This window comes from Schistocerca americana, chromosome 8 (genome assembly GCF_021461395.2).
Source record: "Schistocerca americana isolate TAMUIC-IGC-003095 chromosome 8, iqSchAmer2.1, whole genome shotgun sequence".
In the NCBI taxonomy this organism is placed as follows: domain Eukaryota; kingdom Metazoa; phylum Arthropoda; class Insecta; order Orthoptera; family Acrididae; genus Schistocerca; species Schistocerca americana.
The window spans coordinates 461,783,406-461,798,414 of record NC_060126.1 but is presented as its reverse complement, the minus strand read 5'-3'; the positions used below and the strand labels follow the sequence as shown (position 1 = coordinate 461,798,414).

Below are 15,009 nucleotides of genomic sequence, written 5' to 3'. Positions count from 1 at the left end.
TGACAACTAGCTCTGCAGATGATGAAGAAATTGAAGAAATGTATGACGAGATAAAAGAAATTATTCAGGTAGTGAAGGGAGACGAAAATTTAATAGTCATGGGTGACTGGAATTCGTCAGTAGGAAAATGGAGAGAAGGAAACATAGTAGGTGAATATGGATTGGGGGGAAGAAATGAAAGAGGAAGCCGCCTTGTAGAATTTTGCACAGAGCATAACTTAATCATAGCTAACACTTGGTTCAAGAATCATAAAAGAAGGTTGTATACCTGGAAGAATCCTGGAGATACTAAAAGGTATCAGATAGATTATATAATGGTAAGACAGAGATTTAGGAACCAGGTTTTAAATTGTAAGACATTTCCAGGGGCAGATGTGGATTCTGACCACAATCTATTGGTTATGAACTGCAGATTGAAACTGAAGAAACTGCAAAAAGGTGGGAATTTAAGGAGATGGGACCTGGATAAACTGAAAGAACCAGAGGTTGTAGAGAGTTTCAGAGAGAGCATAAGGGAACAATTGACAGGAATGGGGGAAAGAAATACAGTAGAAGAAGAATGGATAGCTCTGAGGGATGAAGTAGTGAAGGCAGCAGACGATCAAGTAGGTAAAAAGGCGAGGGCTAATAGAAATCCTTGGGTAACAGAAGAAGTATTGAATTTAGTTGATGAAAGGAGATAATATAAAAATGCAGTGAATGAAGCAGGCAAAAAGGAATACAACCGTCTCAAAAATGAGATCGACAGGAAGTGCAAAATGGCTAAGCAGGGATGGCTAGAGGACAAATGTAAGGATGTAGAGGCTTATCTCACTAGGGGTAAGATAGATACTGCCTACAGGAAAATTAAAGAGACCTTTGGAGAGAAGAGAACCACTTGTATGAATATCAAGAGCTCAGATGACAACCCAGTTCTAAGCAAAGAAGGGAAGGCAGAAAGGTGGAAGGAGTATATAGAGGGTTTATACAAGGGCGATGTACTTGCGGACAATATTATGGAAGTGGAAGAGGATGTAGACGAAGACGAAATGGGAGATAAGATACTGCGTGAAGAGTTTGACAGAGCACTGAAAGACGTGAGTCGAAAAAAGGCCCCGGGAGTAGACAACATTCCATTAGAACTACTGATGGCCTTGGGAGAGCCAGTCATGACAAAACTCTACCATCTGGTGAGCAAGATGTATGAGACAGGCGAAATACCCTCAGACTTCAAGAAGAATATAATAATTCCTATCCCAAAGAAAGCAGGTGTTTACAGATGTGAAAATTACCGAACTATCAGTTTAATAAGTCACAGCTGCAAAATACTAACGCGAATTCTTTACAGACGAAAGGAAAAACTGGTAGAAGCGGACCTCGGGGAAGATCAGTTTGGATTCCGTAGAAATGTTGGAACACGTGAGGCAATACTAACCTTACGACTTATCTTAGAAGAAAGATTAAGAAAAGGCAAACCTACGTTTCTAGCATTTGTAGACTTAGAGAAAGCTTTTGACAATGTTAACTGGAATACTCTCTTTCAAATTCTGAAGGTGTCAGGGGTAAAATACAGGGAGCGAAAGGCTATTTACAATTTGTACAGAAACCAGATGGCAGTTATAAGAGTCGAGGGGTATGAAAGGGAAGTAGTGGTTGGGAAAGGAGTGAGACAGGGTTGTAGCCTCTCCCTGATGTTATTCAGTCTGTATATTGAGCAAGAAGTAAAGGAAACAAAAGAAAAATTCGGAGTAGGTATTAAAATTCATGGAGAAGAAGTAAAAACTTTGAGGTTTGCCGATGACCTTGTAATTCTGTCAGAGACAGCAAAGGACGTGGAAGAGCAGTTGAACGGAATGGACAGTGTCTTGAAAGAAGGATATAAGATGAACATCAACAAAAGCAAAACGAGGATAATGGAATGTAGTCAAATTAAATCTGGTGATGCTGAGGGAATTAGATTAGGAAATGAGTCACTTAAAGTAGTAAAGGAGTTTTGCTATTTGGGGAGCAAAATAACTGATGATCGTCGAAGTAGAGAGGATATAAAATGTAGACTGGCAATGGCAAGGAAAGCGTTTCTGAAGAAGAGAAATTTGTTAACTTCGAATATAGATTTAAGTGTCAGGAAGTCGTTTCTGAAAGTATTTGTATGGAGTGTAGCCATGTATGGAAGTGAAACATGGATGATAACTAGTTTGGACAAGAAGAGAATAGCTTTCGAAATGTGGTGCTACAGAAGAATGCTGAAGATAAGGTGGGTAGATCACGTAACTAATGAGGAGGTATTGAATAGGATTGGGGAGAAGAGAAGTTTGTGGCACAACTTGACTAGAAGAAGGGATCGGTTGGTAGGACATGTTTTGAGGCATCAAGGGATCACAAATTTAGCATTGGAGGGCAGCGTGGAGGGTAAAAATTGTAGAGGGAGACCAAGAGATGAATACACTAAGCAGATTCAGAAGGATGTAGGCTGCAGTTAGGTACTGGGGAGATGAAGAAGATTGCACAGGATAGAGTAGCATGGAGAGCTGCATCAAACCAGTCTCAGGACTGAAGACCACAACAACAACAACCCATAGCATATGTACTTCGCAACCTGTGTTACAAAATCAACCTTAACATGTTACAATATTAATATATTACACGAATGTTGATCATTATATGCTTAATATCAATAAATTTGAGGTGTACGACAAAGTAAATTCAACCATAAGTGTACTTTTATTAAATAATTGTTATGTCACATAATCATAGGAGAAACAATGGCTAAGATTAACTTCCATGAGACTCAACAGGCACCCAAAACAGGTTGATGGCACATAACTCTGTATAAAAAAATTTGCAATGACCCAAATTATTTCCCCCATTTTCCCTTCATTGACTGGACTATGAGGATGGTGTAATATGTGATTAATTAATTGGAAACTAGAATAACTGTATTGAAACTGAATGTGTAATCCACACACTACTGCAAAATCCTGCATGAAATACCAACAATGGATGCGTAAAGATGATCAGATATCACACAATACAGGAAAGGAGATGACGAGGGGGAGGGGGAGGGGGAGGGGGAGGGGGAGGGGGAGGGAGGGAGGGAGAGGGAGGGAGAGGGAGGGAGGGAGGGAGGGAGGGAGGGAGGGAGGGAGGGAGGAAGGAAGGAAGGAAGGAGAGGGCACAAGAACTTGAGCATAGTAGTTCCGTTTATGCAACTGCATTCTTCTTCCAAGCACAAATAGGCACACACTACATTGTCCTGACACTACAGAATGACATGAAGATACGAACTCTACAAATCTTATTCTAACACTGTGACATCTTTTAGACAAGTTGGCTGGTACAGTCACAGCTAATAGGATCAAATGAATAGTTACACAGTGTCAAACAGTAACATCCAAAACTATTGAACATTACATTTACCTTGTCGACAATGTCCTTCATTGTAGGGTATAATATTTCTTTTGACAGAAGGGACTGCATCATTGTTTGCATGAATTTAAGGAAGTCATTGTCTCCACCTTCTCCCAGGCCAAGTCCACCCAACAGATTCGCCATCTGCTCATCGGAGAATTCATTCTGGAATCACAACATAAAGGAAGAAGTTTGCACATGTCAGACAACAAAGTTTAAATTATGATGCTGTATTTACCTTCAGAAAGCAAAATGTTTAGTCCTGCCAACAGACACACATAAAAGTGACAAGATTGTCCTAGCTTTCAGAACTGAGTTCCTTCCTTTGAGAGAGGGGTAAGGAAGAAAGATTGGCTTAAATGTCCCATCGACATTGAGTCCATTAGAGATTGTGCAAAAGTTCACCATGTTCCATGAATGGAGAAAGAAGCCAGCCATGCCCTTTCAGAGGAAACATCCTGGCATTTGCTTGGAGCGATTTGAGGGAAATCTTGGAAATCCTGAACCTGGATGGCAGGACACAAATTTAAACTGTTGTCCTCCCAAATGTGAGTCCAGTGTGCTAACCACTGCATCACTTTGCTCAGTGGGAGGAGAGGGGAATTGTTTGGCAAAGTTTGAGAAGGGAGGGCAGGTCACTCAGACTATAAGTGAGTCCCCATCACCCTGGGTACTGAGTGACCTGCTCTTCAGTTTTAACCTCACCCAACCTATCTGTCACTCCTTTATGAGGAAGGAACTCAACAGTTTTGAAAGCTAGGACAATGCTGTCACTTTTACTTTTCGCTGTATCTATTGGCAGTACTAAACATTCTGCATCCTGATGGTAAGCATTCGCAAACAATTATTTCTCATAATTTTAGTGTTCTGGATTAAATTTTGATTTGCTATAATAATAAGTTAAATATTTGTTGATATTATCCATACTTATAAGAAATTTCAACAACAATAATGAGATTATCTTTAATACGCTGCTGTATGTAAAATCTCAAAATGCTACCATTGGCTGCAGCCCTGAAATAATAGTGGGACTGATGTTTGCTTCCTTCATCATTTACAGTACAATCTCAGATTACAATAGGAACAATGAAATGATCAGGTGAAATTCTAATGGCCAGAGAATGAAAAACAAGAAAGATTTTACGTAATACCCTTTCACCTGTTAAGTGAGGTCCGAGTACATCTGAGATTTCCTAAATAGGGCACTCACATGCTACAGTAAACGCACCCGATGGAAAATTCAAATAACAAAACTGTTTAAATCACAAGGAAACAGAATGTCTGGTTAGTACTTACCAGCATTAAGTAAAATTCCTAGTACTGCAAACACAAAAATGAAAGGTACAAAATAAAACAATGGAAAATCCAAGTTGGATTAATGACAATATTAAGACTTTAGGCCTTGGTAGCCAGAGAAAGTGGTCATGTGTGTGGAGTTCTGCTTGTATGAATACATGGCCTTTTGGCCGAAAGCTCACATGTATGGCAGTCTTTTTGTTGCACCTGCCTGCGACTCAACATTTCCTCTCTATGGTTTGTAACAATCTACCTTTCATAATATTGTCATTAAAGGTAGAAAATACTAATCAACTTTTCCAGATTAAATGCTCCTTCTTCACGGAGGAAAAAGGGACTGGTTGGGGAATATTTACATCATTCCAAGAGGAAGGACCACCTGCTGGGAGAACAAGGGAATACAAAGATAGAGAGGGAACCATCAAGAAGTGAAGAGACCACAAATGATGACTGTGATAGCTTCAGTACAGCACTGGCAGAAGGTAGAGATAGAGAAATATAAATCACTTACGGGGAAGATAGATGAGAAGTGTATCTCAGAACTAAGAGGAAAATGGGAAGGTGGGAGGGAGAGGGGGAGAGGGGAGAGGGGGAGAGGGGGAAGGGGGGGAGAGGGGGAAGGGGGGGAGAGGGGGAAGGGGGGGAGAGGGAGGGAGAGGGGGGAGAGGGAGGGAGAGAGGGAGGGAGAGGGGGGAGGGGGGGAGGGGGAGAGAGGGAGGGAGAGGGGGGAGGGGGAGAGAGGGAGGGAGAGGGGGAGGGGGAGAGAGGGAGGGAGAGAGGGGGAGAGAGGGAGGGGAGAGGGGGAGGGAGAGAGAGGGGGGAGAGAGGGAGGGAGAGAGGGAGGGAGAGGGGGAGAGAGGGGGAGAGAGGGGGGATAGGGGGAGAGAGGGGGAGAGAGTGAAGGAGAGGGAGGGACAGGGAGGGAGAGGGGGAGGGAGGGAGGGAGGGAGGGAGGGAGAGGGGGAGAGGGAGGGAGAGGGGGGAGGGAGGGAGAGGGGGAGAGGGGGAGAGAGGGAGGGAGAGAGGGAGAGGGGGAGAGAGGGAGGGAGAGAGGGAGGGAGAGAGGGAGGGAGAGAGGGAGGGAGAGAGGGAGGGAGAGAGGGAGGGAGAGAGGGAGGGAGGGAGAGGGGGAGAGAGGGAGAAGGGTGGGGGATGAAGATAAAAAAGCAACCGAGCCATAATGAGGTTCCTGGAGACATAGCAATTTAGTCAGCCAAATGGATCTTTAAGAAGACACTACAATGAAGGACATGGATGATGCAGATACAAGTTTTGAGAACACAATATCTGTTGTTGTGCATTCTGGGGTCCTCAACATTCCTGAATTTGCCAAGTCCAAAGATTTAACATATCTCGTTTGAGTGAAGTTGTATAAACAAAGTTTGCTTATAAAATAAAATACAATCTGAGAGGGTACAACTCTGTAATTGTGACTTGGAAGTTTAAAAACAGGCGCAGCTGTGCACACGCCTTCTGTTGTGGCAAGAGACATGCGCTGCCAAGCCTGCGCAAGTGTTTTGGCAGCTGAGAAGGGGTGGCATCTGAGCCAGGCAGAGCCCAGTAGCTGCACCAGTCTTGCATTGGCATCAATAGATGGTAGGACCCTTTTACCTGCAGTGATTGGCAAACAAGCTGACCTGACTACGAGAATTACCAAGACCACAGGACCGTGGCTAGCACATAAAGCCATGCTCTGGCCACATGTTGGGGAAAACCCAGGCATCTGGCTGTTGGCTTGAAACCAGGAGTAACCATCATGGCTTGGTTAAGCATAAAAAAAAAATCAAATGAGATTAAAACCAACAGAAAGTGAAAAAGTGAACCCAACAAAGAAGCCAGTAACATGGTTACAAAGAGAAAAATCAGAAGAGGTTGTGCATCAAGACGCGCCCTTTGTCCGAAGAGTAGTTTTTAATTTATTTCATATTAAATGTTTGACTAAAAGACAGGATTGGTTGGTAGGACATGTTCTGAGGCATCAAGGGACCACCAAGTTAGTATTAGAGGGCAGTGTGGAGGGTAAAAATCATAGAGCGAGACCAAGAGATGAATACATTAAGCAGATTCAGAAGGATGTAGGGTGCAGTAGTTACTTGGAGATGATGAAGCTTGCACAGGATAGAGTAGCATGGAGAGCTGCATCAAACCAGTCTCGGGACTGAAGACCACAACAACATATAACATGAACTTTGAAAATTAAGGTCTTGACAACACCTTAAGTGATTTTTCACAAAATAAGTGTCTACAGATAGGTCTCATTGAGCATTATCGGACTATCATAAGACTTTTTTTTATAAACGTGATTTATTTTGAATTATAGGCCACAATGTGCATACTGCCCACAGAAACTTGAATTTTCACTTTTCACACAAAAAAATAAAACATTAAAAATAGTGACAGTATTACTCAGTAGACATAGACAGGGTGGTATGAAGGTGCTTGGTTTTAATTGTTTACATTAGTAAAGACATGCCGTAAAGTAGTGTTCACTTGGACAAAATCGGTATTTGTCAACAAACTATTTACCTTAGAGAAAAACAAAGAATAGCAATAGAAAGCTGAAGAAATTTACTTACTAAATGATGCATGATAAATGTATATAACATTAAATTTATTAATAGAGGGAAACATTCCACATGGGGAAAATATATCTAAAAACAAAGATGATGTGACTTACCAAACGAAAGTGCTGGCACGTCGATAGACACACAAACAAACACAAACATACACACAAAATTCAAGCTTTCGCAACAAACTGTTGCCTCATCAGGAAAGAGGGAAGGAGAGGGAAAGACGAAAGGATGTGGCTTTTAAGGGAGAGGGTAAGGAGTCATTCCAATCCCGGGAGCGGAAAGACTTACCTTAGGGGGAAAAAAGGACAGGTATACACTCGCACACACACTCAGTCTGTGTATGTGTGGATGGATATGAGTGTGTGTGCGGGTGTATACCTGTCCTTTTTTCCCGGTAAGTCTTTCCGCTCCCGGGATTGGAATGACTCCTTACCCTCTCCCTTAAAAGCCACATCCTTTCGTCTTTCCCTCTCCTTCCCTCTTTCCTGATGAGGCAACAGTTTGTTGCGAAAGCTTGAATTTTGTGTGTATGTTTGTGTGTCTATCGACGTGCCAGTGCTTTCGTTTGGTAAGTCACATCATCTTTGTTTTTTAGGTATAACATTAAATTTATAGTTTTTAAGCTATAAAAGAGTGTCACCCAATACTATCCCACACTGGAACAACTGAACCACAGGCTCCATCAGGATCCTGATTAACTATCATCATGCATTGAAATTAGGAACATTCTATCCAAGATCCTTCCCACCCCTCCTAGACTGGTGTTCCATTGCCCACCCAACCTCCACAACATCCTAGTCCATCCTTATGCCACTCCCAGTCTCAGACCCTTGACACAGGGATCACACCTCTGTGGAAGAGCCAGATGTAAGACCTGCGCAATCCACCCACTCAGCATTTCCTATTCAAGTTCTGCCACAGGCATATCGTACTCTATCAGAGGCCAGGCCACCTGTGAAAGCAGCTGTTGTGGTGTTTCCTTTTCTTTGTGTGCGTGTGTGTGTGTGTGTGTGTGTGTGTGTGTGTGTGTGTGTGTGTGTGTGTGTGTCTGTGTGTCTCGGCTGTAACACCACGAGTAAGGATTTGTCAGTGTGATATGGTTTAAGTTGTCTTTGATTATTCTTCTTTCACTACAGTCACCTTTCTGTTTTGTTCTCGTGGTCAGACTACCCAATACCACAGCCATGCACAAGCTTTCTCCTCCAGCCTTTGTCTCCAGGCAGTGTGATGCTTTAAGAAAGTGTCTCACTACTTTGCACTATTGAATGATGAATGCATCTTCAATGATAATCTTCCGTATTGTTTCAACTATGTACATCAACTGTGAAGACAGATCCAAATATCAGCAACTCATAAATTGAAATATGTCCAACAGTATGTCCAACCAACTGAACTCTACTAAAGATATAAGGTTTACAATCTTCATTTGTCTTGAGTGTTTACATTGAAGTATGTTCGTTTCCTCTGAGGTGTGCACAACATCTTCAAGGGGCATCACCAAGGCATGAATGGCCATGTCCAAGTAGTGCTCCACACTCACCACTCCATGCGTCACCCCTGCTGTGTTACATCACCACAGGTACAATCTGCACAGATCACAGATGGAGGCATGCACAGCATATTTCTCCACTAGAAAAAATGTTTATAAGAGACAAAATCCCTTTCGACAGTGTGGGTACCGTGGTGGAATATAGGCCATTCTCATGAATAACCCATGTAGCACTACACCGTGTCATAAAAGGGGAAGTCAAATAAAAACTGAACATCTGTCATGATGGAACCATGAAATGGTTCTATTCAAAAGTAGCCACACATGGTAAGACATTTATTCCACTGGAAAAGGACATGATCAATGCCCGTTTCCTACGAAACAGTCAGCTGCTGACACCACAATTGCACCCACTCTTGAATTGCCTTGTCTAACTGAAACCAACGTTCACACACATCTTCCTTCAGGTCACCAAAGAGGTGCGCAAGATGTTGCAGTGTTTCCAGCCAAATTGCTGTAGCCCTCGTCCAACCGCCACTCTGGGGGTGGGCATTATCATGCCAAGATAGCAGTTAAAGAGTCTCCAAGAATTGATTATGCAGGGTGTATCACCATTAATGGCATTAACACACACAGTTGAAAGTACACAGTACTTGAAGCAATACATGTCTAAGTAAACATACTAAAATGCTTAGAGCTATGAACACTACTACATCTTTGATACAGTGAAACAAATCTCTTCTATTCCAAGCTCTTTGCTTTCCACACTTTGGGAGGAAGTAGTATGGGGTAAACAAGAAAAAACAATTAGTAAACATGGGCTCCAAAGTGCATACCTTAAGAGCTATGAGCACTTGTTCATCTTTTCTACTGATGAAACACATATCTCTACTGATAAAGTGCTCATAGCTCTTAAGGTATATGTACTTTAGAGCCTGTGTTTACTGCATTTGTTTTAATCCATACTGCCTTCTCCCAAAATATGGAGAGCAAAGAGCTTGCAATAGAAGAGATTTGTTTCGCAGTATCAAGGATGAAGAAGTGCTCACAGTTCTTAAAGTACTTGTTTTAGAACCCAATGTTTACTAAAACTTTTTTCCTTAGTCTCACATACTTTCAACTGTAACCAATTCTGCCATTAATTATGATACACCCCATATTATTAACAATTTCAATTCAAAAAATCAAGATGTCTGGTTTGTGTTGGAAGTGTTCAGCCTGAAGCAACTTTGGCCGACACCCAGTTGTAATAAGAAACCAGTATATACCACAAGATTGGTTGGTTTGGGGTATAAAGGGACCAAACTAAAGGGTCATCAGTCCCTTTTTCCTGATGCAAATAAGGCTCAAGATATGAAAACACCCAAAGTATGTTTGAGAAAGTAAAAGGGGGAAAAGGAATGGGGAACCACGCCTAAACAGAAAACAAATGGAACGAACAAAAAATAGGGAAAACATACACCACAAGGAAAGTAGAAGGAGGTATTAAAACCATAGAGCAGAGAGTCTGTGCTGGCTGATCACAATAATAAAAAGAGGATGAGCCAGCCACTCTGCAACACATTACAATGTCCACTCCAGAAAGACAAGGTGAGATGAACACATGTAGGGAAAAGATGACCACCAAGACAAACAAATGTAAAGAAAGTGCGACAGAGTTAAAATGGAGGAAGGCTAAATGATCACCCTTAGATGGTATGATAAAAGCCCTCCTTACAAATAAAGCGCAAAACTAAATCTGCTGTTGAGGAATTGTCACCCAACACCGAAGGTAGAGTACTGGGAAGGTTAAAAGTCCACCGCAGAGGGGATAAAAATGGGCAGTCCAGCACGATGTGGATGATAAGTCATATGTGAGCCACAGTGACACCAAGGTGGGTCCTCACAACGGAGGAGGTAGCCCTGTGTTAGCCACGTGTGGCCAATGCAGAGTATGCAGAGAACTACAGTGTCCCTGTGTCCACACATTCATAGTCTCCTTAATGGCATGCAGATTGTTGTGCATACTGAGATTACACCATTCCGTCTCCCAAAGCTGAAAAACCTTGCGGCGTAATAATGATCGCAGGTCAGTTACGGGGATGCCGATCTCCAGGAGCAGTTTCCGTGTACCCTGTTTGGTCAACCTGTCAGCAAGTTCATTTCCTTGGATTCCAATGTGCCCTGGGCTCCACATAAACACCACAGAATGACTAGACCATTCCAGGGCATAGATGCACTCCTAGATGGTCACTACCAAAGGATGGCAGGGGTAGCACTGGTCAATAGCTTATAGGCTGCTCAAGGAGTCAGTACAGAGAAGAAACGATTCGCCAGGGCATGAGCGGGTGCATTCAAATGAACGAGAAATGGCCATCAGCTCTGCAGTGAAAATACTGCAGCCATCTGGCAAGGAGTGCTGTTCAATATGTCCTCCATGAACATATGCAAAGCCAATATGACCATCAGCCATCGAGCCATCGGGGTATACCACTTCATGGTTCTGGTCCATGTCAAGAATCGAGAGGAAGTGACAGCAAGGAGTCATGGGCTTAACTGAGTCCTTAGGACCATGTGGAAAGCCCAGGCAAAGCTTTGGCCTAGGTGTACACCATGGAGGTGTACATGAATAGACCTCGATTATAGGTGGTAAAGGCAAGGACTCCACTTCAGACACAAGAGATTGGAGGCGAACCACAATCGTAAGCCCTGACCTTAGCCTCTGATGCAGGAGATGGACCGTCATGGGCGGGAAAAGGAGACGGTAATTCGGATGCTCAGGAGAACTATGAATGTATGCAATCTAACTGGCGAGCAGTTGTGCACACTTAGCCTTCAATGGAGGGACTCTTGCCTCCACCAGGACGCTGGTCACTGGACTCATCCTAAAAGCTCCCGTTGCCAGTCAAACATTACAGTGGTGTACTGGGTCGAGTAAACGCAACACTGATGGCACAGCCGAACCATAAACCACACTCCCATAGTCAAGGCGAGATTGAACAAGGGCTCTGTAGAGCTGCAGCAGCGTAGAGCGATCTACACCCCAGTTGGTACTGCTCAGGCAGCAGAGGCCATTGAGGTGCTGCCAGCACTTCCACTTAAGGTGACACTGACGAAGGTGAGGTAGCCAAGTCAATTGCGTGTCGAAAACCAGTCCTAAGAATCGATATGTCTCCACTACAGTGAGTGGATCGACATTAAGATAAAGTTCTGGTTCCAGGTTGTAATGGTACTTGAATTACGTAACCATTACGACACCTCACCTCAACCTCTCGATACCAGCAATATTCTACTGTGTTTCTGTAAAATAGTTAACATATTTCTGTGACAACATTTAGATTTGATTTCATTAATGCAGAGGTACTTCGATACATCGATATGTATATATTGCAATGATATTATTCTTATGTGTATTCTTTCTTTTGTCACTATGATCTTTGTCATACTTGTAACTCTGATTTTTGGGCGCATAAGCGGTTATTGGAGAGTCAAGCTTTGGTCGTCATGTTTATGAAATGTGAACTTTAACAGTGAGGAAGATATTTTCAAGTATGTTTTATATTGTGAAGTGATGTTTTGGAACGAGTCACGTGATATTGCAACAAAAGTAATAAAAAAGAAGTGTAACTTAAATTTGGAGTGCTGATTACTTTTTTACATCACCATTGTCTTAACTTGCAAAAGTTTAATCTTCAAGAATGGTTTATGAAACACATCTAAAAAACTTTTTAATATCGCAGAATGACACCTAGGCCTCTTTGCATCTGAGCTTGGAATCATCACTACCTAGATTTTCGACGATTGAGCCATGAGTTCACAACAAGACCAGCGTGGGAAACACGAAAAAATGAGTGCCTAGTTTATCCATTATTTCAAGAAATGACTTTATTAACTGTGCTCTAATGACATCTGCCACATAATATAACTTTGTTGTTGCCCGAAAATGCACATTTAGCGGCGTGAGCAACACTACAATCATAATTAATTTTTGACGTTTGTTGTGGTACGGTTGTTAGAACGTGACCAGAACGACATCGACAGAAGTGCATGACACACGACTTCGTGGTTGAAAACTGGAAGCCGTGGGCTACAGCCCATGACTGTGCCTTGTGGATGGCTCCTGTAGGTGCAGGTCAGCAACACCAGTACTGGAGGAGCAGTACCAAATGCAGAAGTCATCTGCATAGAGAGAAGGTGAGACGGACGGCCCGACAGCTGCTGCTAAACCATTAATGGCCACTAAAAATAGAGATACACTCAATACAGAGCCCTGTGGGACCCCATTTTCCTGAATATGGGGTGAACTATGGGAGGCACCAACTTGGACATGGAAAGTATGAAGCGACAGGAAATTTCGGATAAAAATCTGGAGTGGGCCCCTGAGACCCCACTCATACAATGTGACAAGGATATGATGTCACCAGGTCAAGTCATAAGCTTTTCGTAAATCAAAAGAGATGGCAACCACATGTTGGCATCTGGAAAAGGCTGTGCGGATGGCAGACTTGAGGTAAACTAGATTATCAGTGGTAGAGTGACTCTGGTGGAAACCACCCTGGCATGGAGCCAGTAGGCTGTGTGACTCTAGGACCCAACCCCTCTTCTGATTAACAATATGTTCTAACAACTTACAAAGAATGCTGGTGAGGCTGATGAGCCAATAGTTACCAACATCAAATGGGTATTTGCCGGGTTTGAGCATTAGAGTGATGATGCTCTCTCGCCATTGGGATGGAAAGACCATTGCACCAGATCCAGCTGAAGATGATGAGGAGATGACGCTTATAGTCGGACGAGAGGTGTTTGAACATCTGACTGTGGATCCGATCTGGCCCAGGAGCTGTGTCAGGGCAATGTGCAAGGACGCTGAGGAGCTAACACTCTGTAAATGAAGCTTTATAGGGTTCACTGTGAAGTTCAGTGAACGAGAGGGCTTTTCTTCCAATCCGCCATTTGAAGGTGGAAAATGCTGGGGATAATTTTCTGACGCAGAGGCTCGAGCATAGTGCTAAGCGAAGTGCTCGGCAATTAGGTATGTGTCGGTAGATAACACACCATTGATGTTAATGTCGTGACACCTGTCAGGGCCTGGTACCCACAAACACTTCTGATTTTCGTCCAGACTTGAGAAGGTGGTGTATGGCACTCAATGGTCAAGACATACCTCTACCAATATTCCTGTTTCCATCTTTTTATAAGCTGGCGAATGCTGGCACGGAGCCATTTAAAAGCTATTAGGTGCTCTAGGGAAGGGTGCAGCTTATGTTGCCGAAGAGCTTGCCAACACTCTTGAACGGCCTCAGAAATTTCCACCGACCACCAAGGTACTGACTTTTACCGGGGGCACCCTAAAGAACAAGGGACCACGTTTTCCGCCGCAGAAATGATTGTTCTAGTGACCCACTCGACTACCATATCAATGGTATCATGTGCGGGAGATAGATTCAACAGTGACAGCACAGGTGAAAGCTTCTCAGGCTGCCCTGTTTAAAGCCCATCTTAGTAGACCTCCAGAGGAATGGTGCTGGGGGAGTGACAGGAAGATGGGAAAGTGATCACTACCACACAAGTCATTGTGGGCTCTCCAGTGGACAGATGGGAGAAGTCCTGGGCTGCATAGGGACAAATTAATGGCCGAGTAAGTGCCATGAGGCACACTGAAATGTGTAGGGGCCCCTGTATTTAAGAGGCAGAAGTAGAGTTGAGACAGAAAAGTTCTGACATCTCTGCGTTGGCCAGTAAGTGTGGTGCCACCCCACAAGGGGTTATGGGCATCGAAATCTCCCAAAAGTAGGAAAGGTTTAGGGAACTGATGAATCAGTGCAGCCAATGGATTCAGGGGTACTGCACCATCTGGAGGCCCGGAGGGCCCACTGTTCGTGGCACAGAGTGTGGTACGACTGGTACTTGTGACAGTGATGGTAATGTAGCTGCAGCATATGTGGACATCAACCAAATGGTGTAATCATTCAAATATACATTTAGCCTCTTGGTATGTCAACCAGTCCAGGGTCTTGTACTCCATGATTTTCCACTCCTTTTGGAGTACTGTGCAGTCTGGCGAGCAGGGGGAGTGCTGGCCTCCAAAGTTGATACAAGTGGGAGGTGGCACACATGCAGTATGTGGAAGCAGTAGATGTCCGCAGTCTCGACATGTGGCGCTGGAAGTGCAGTGGGAAGACATGAGCCCGAACTTCAGCACTTAAAGCACTGCATAGGGGGAGGGACTTATGGCGTAATGTCACAACGGTAAACCATCACTTTGACCTTTTCAGGCCGTGAATC

The 15,009-nt window shown here is 43.5% G+C and overlaps 1 protein-coding gene across 1 annotated transcript in view; it reads right to left on the bottom strand.

Moving 5' to 3' along the window:
• The window catches only part of LOC124544856 (peroxisomal biogenesis factor 19), a 60,723-nt gene that overhangs the window by 26,092 nt on the left and 19,622 nt on the right, over nucleotides 1-15,009 (bottom strand). The window contains exon 5 of the mRNA XM_047123568.1: nucleotides 3,397-3,552. Coding sequence (XP_046979524.1) covers nucleotides 3,397-3,552 — 156 coding nt within the window. The remainder of the gene's footprint in view (nucleotides 1-3,396; nucleotides 3,553-15,009) is intronic.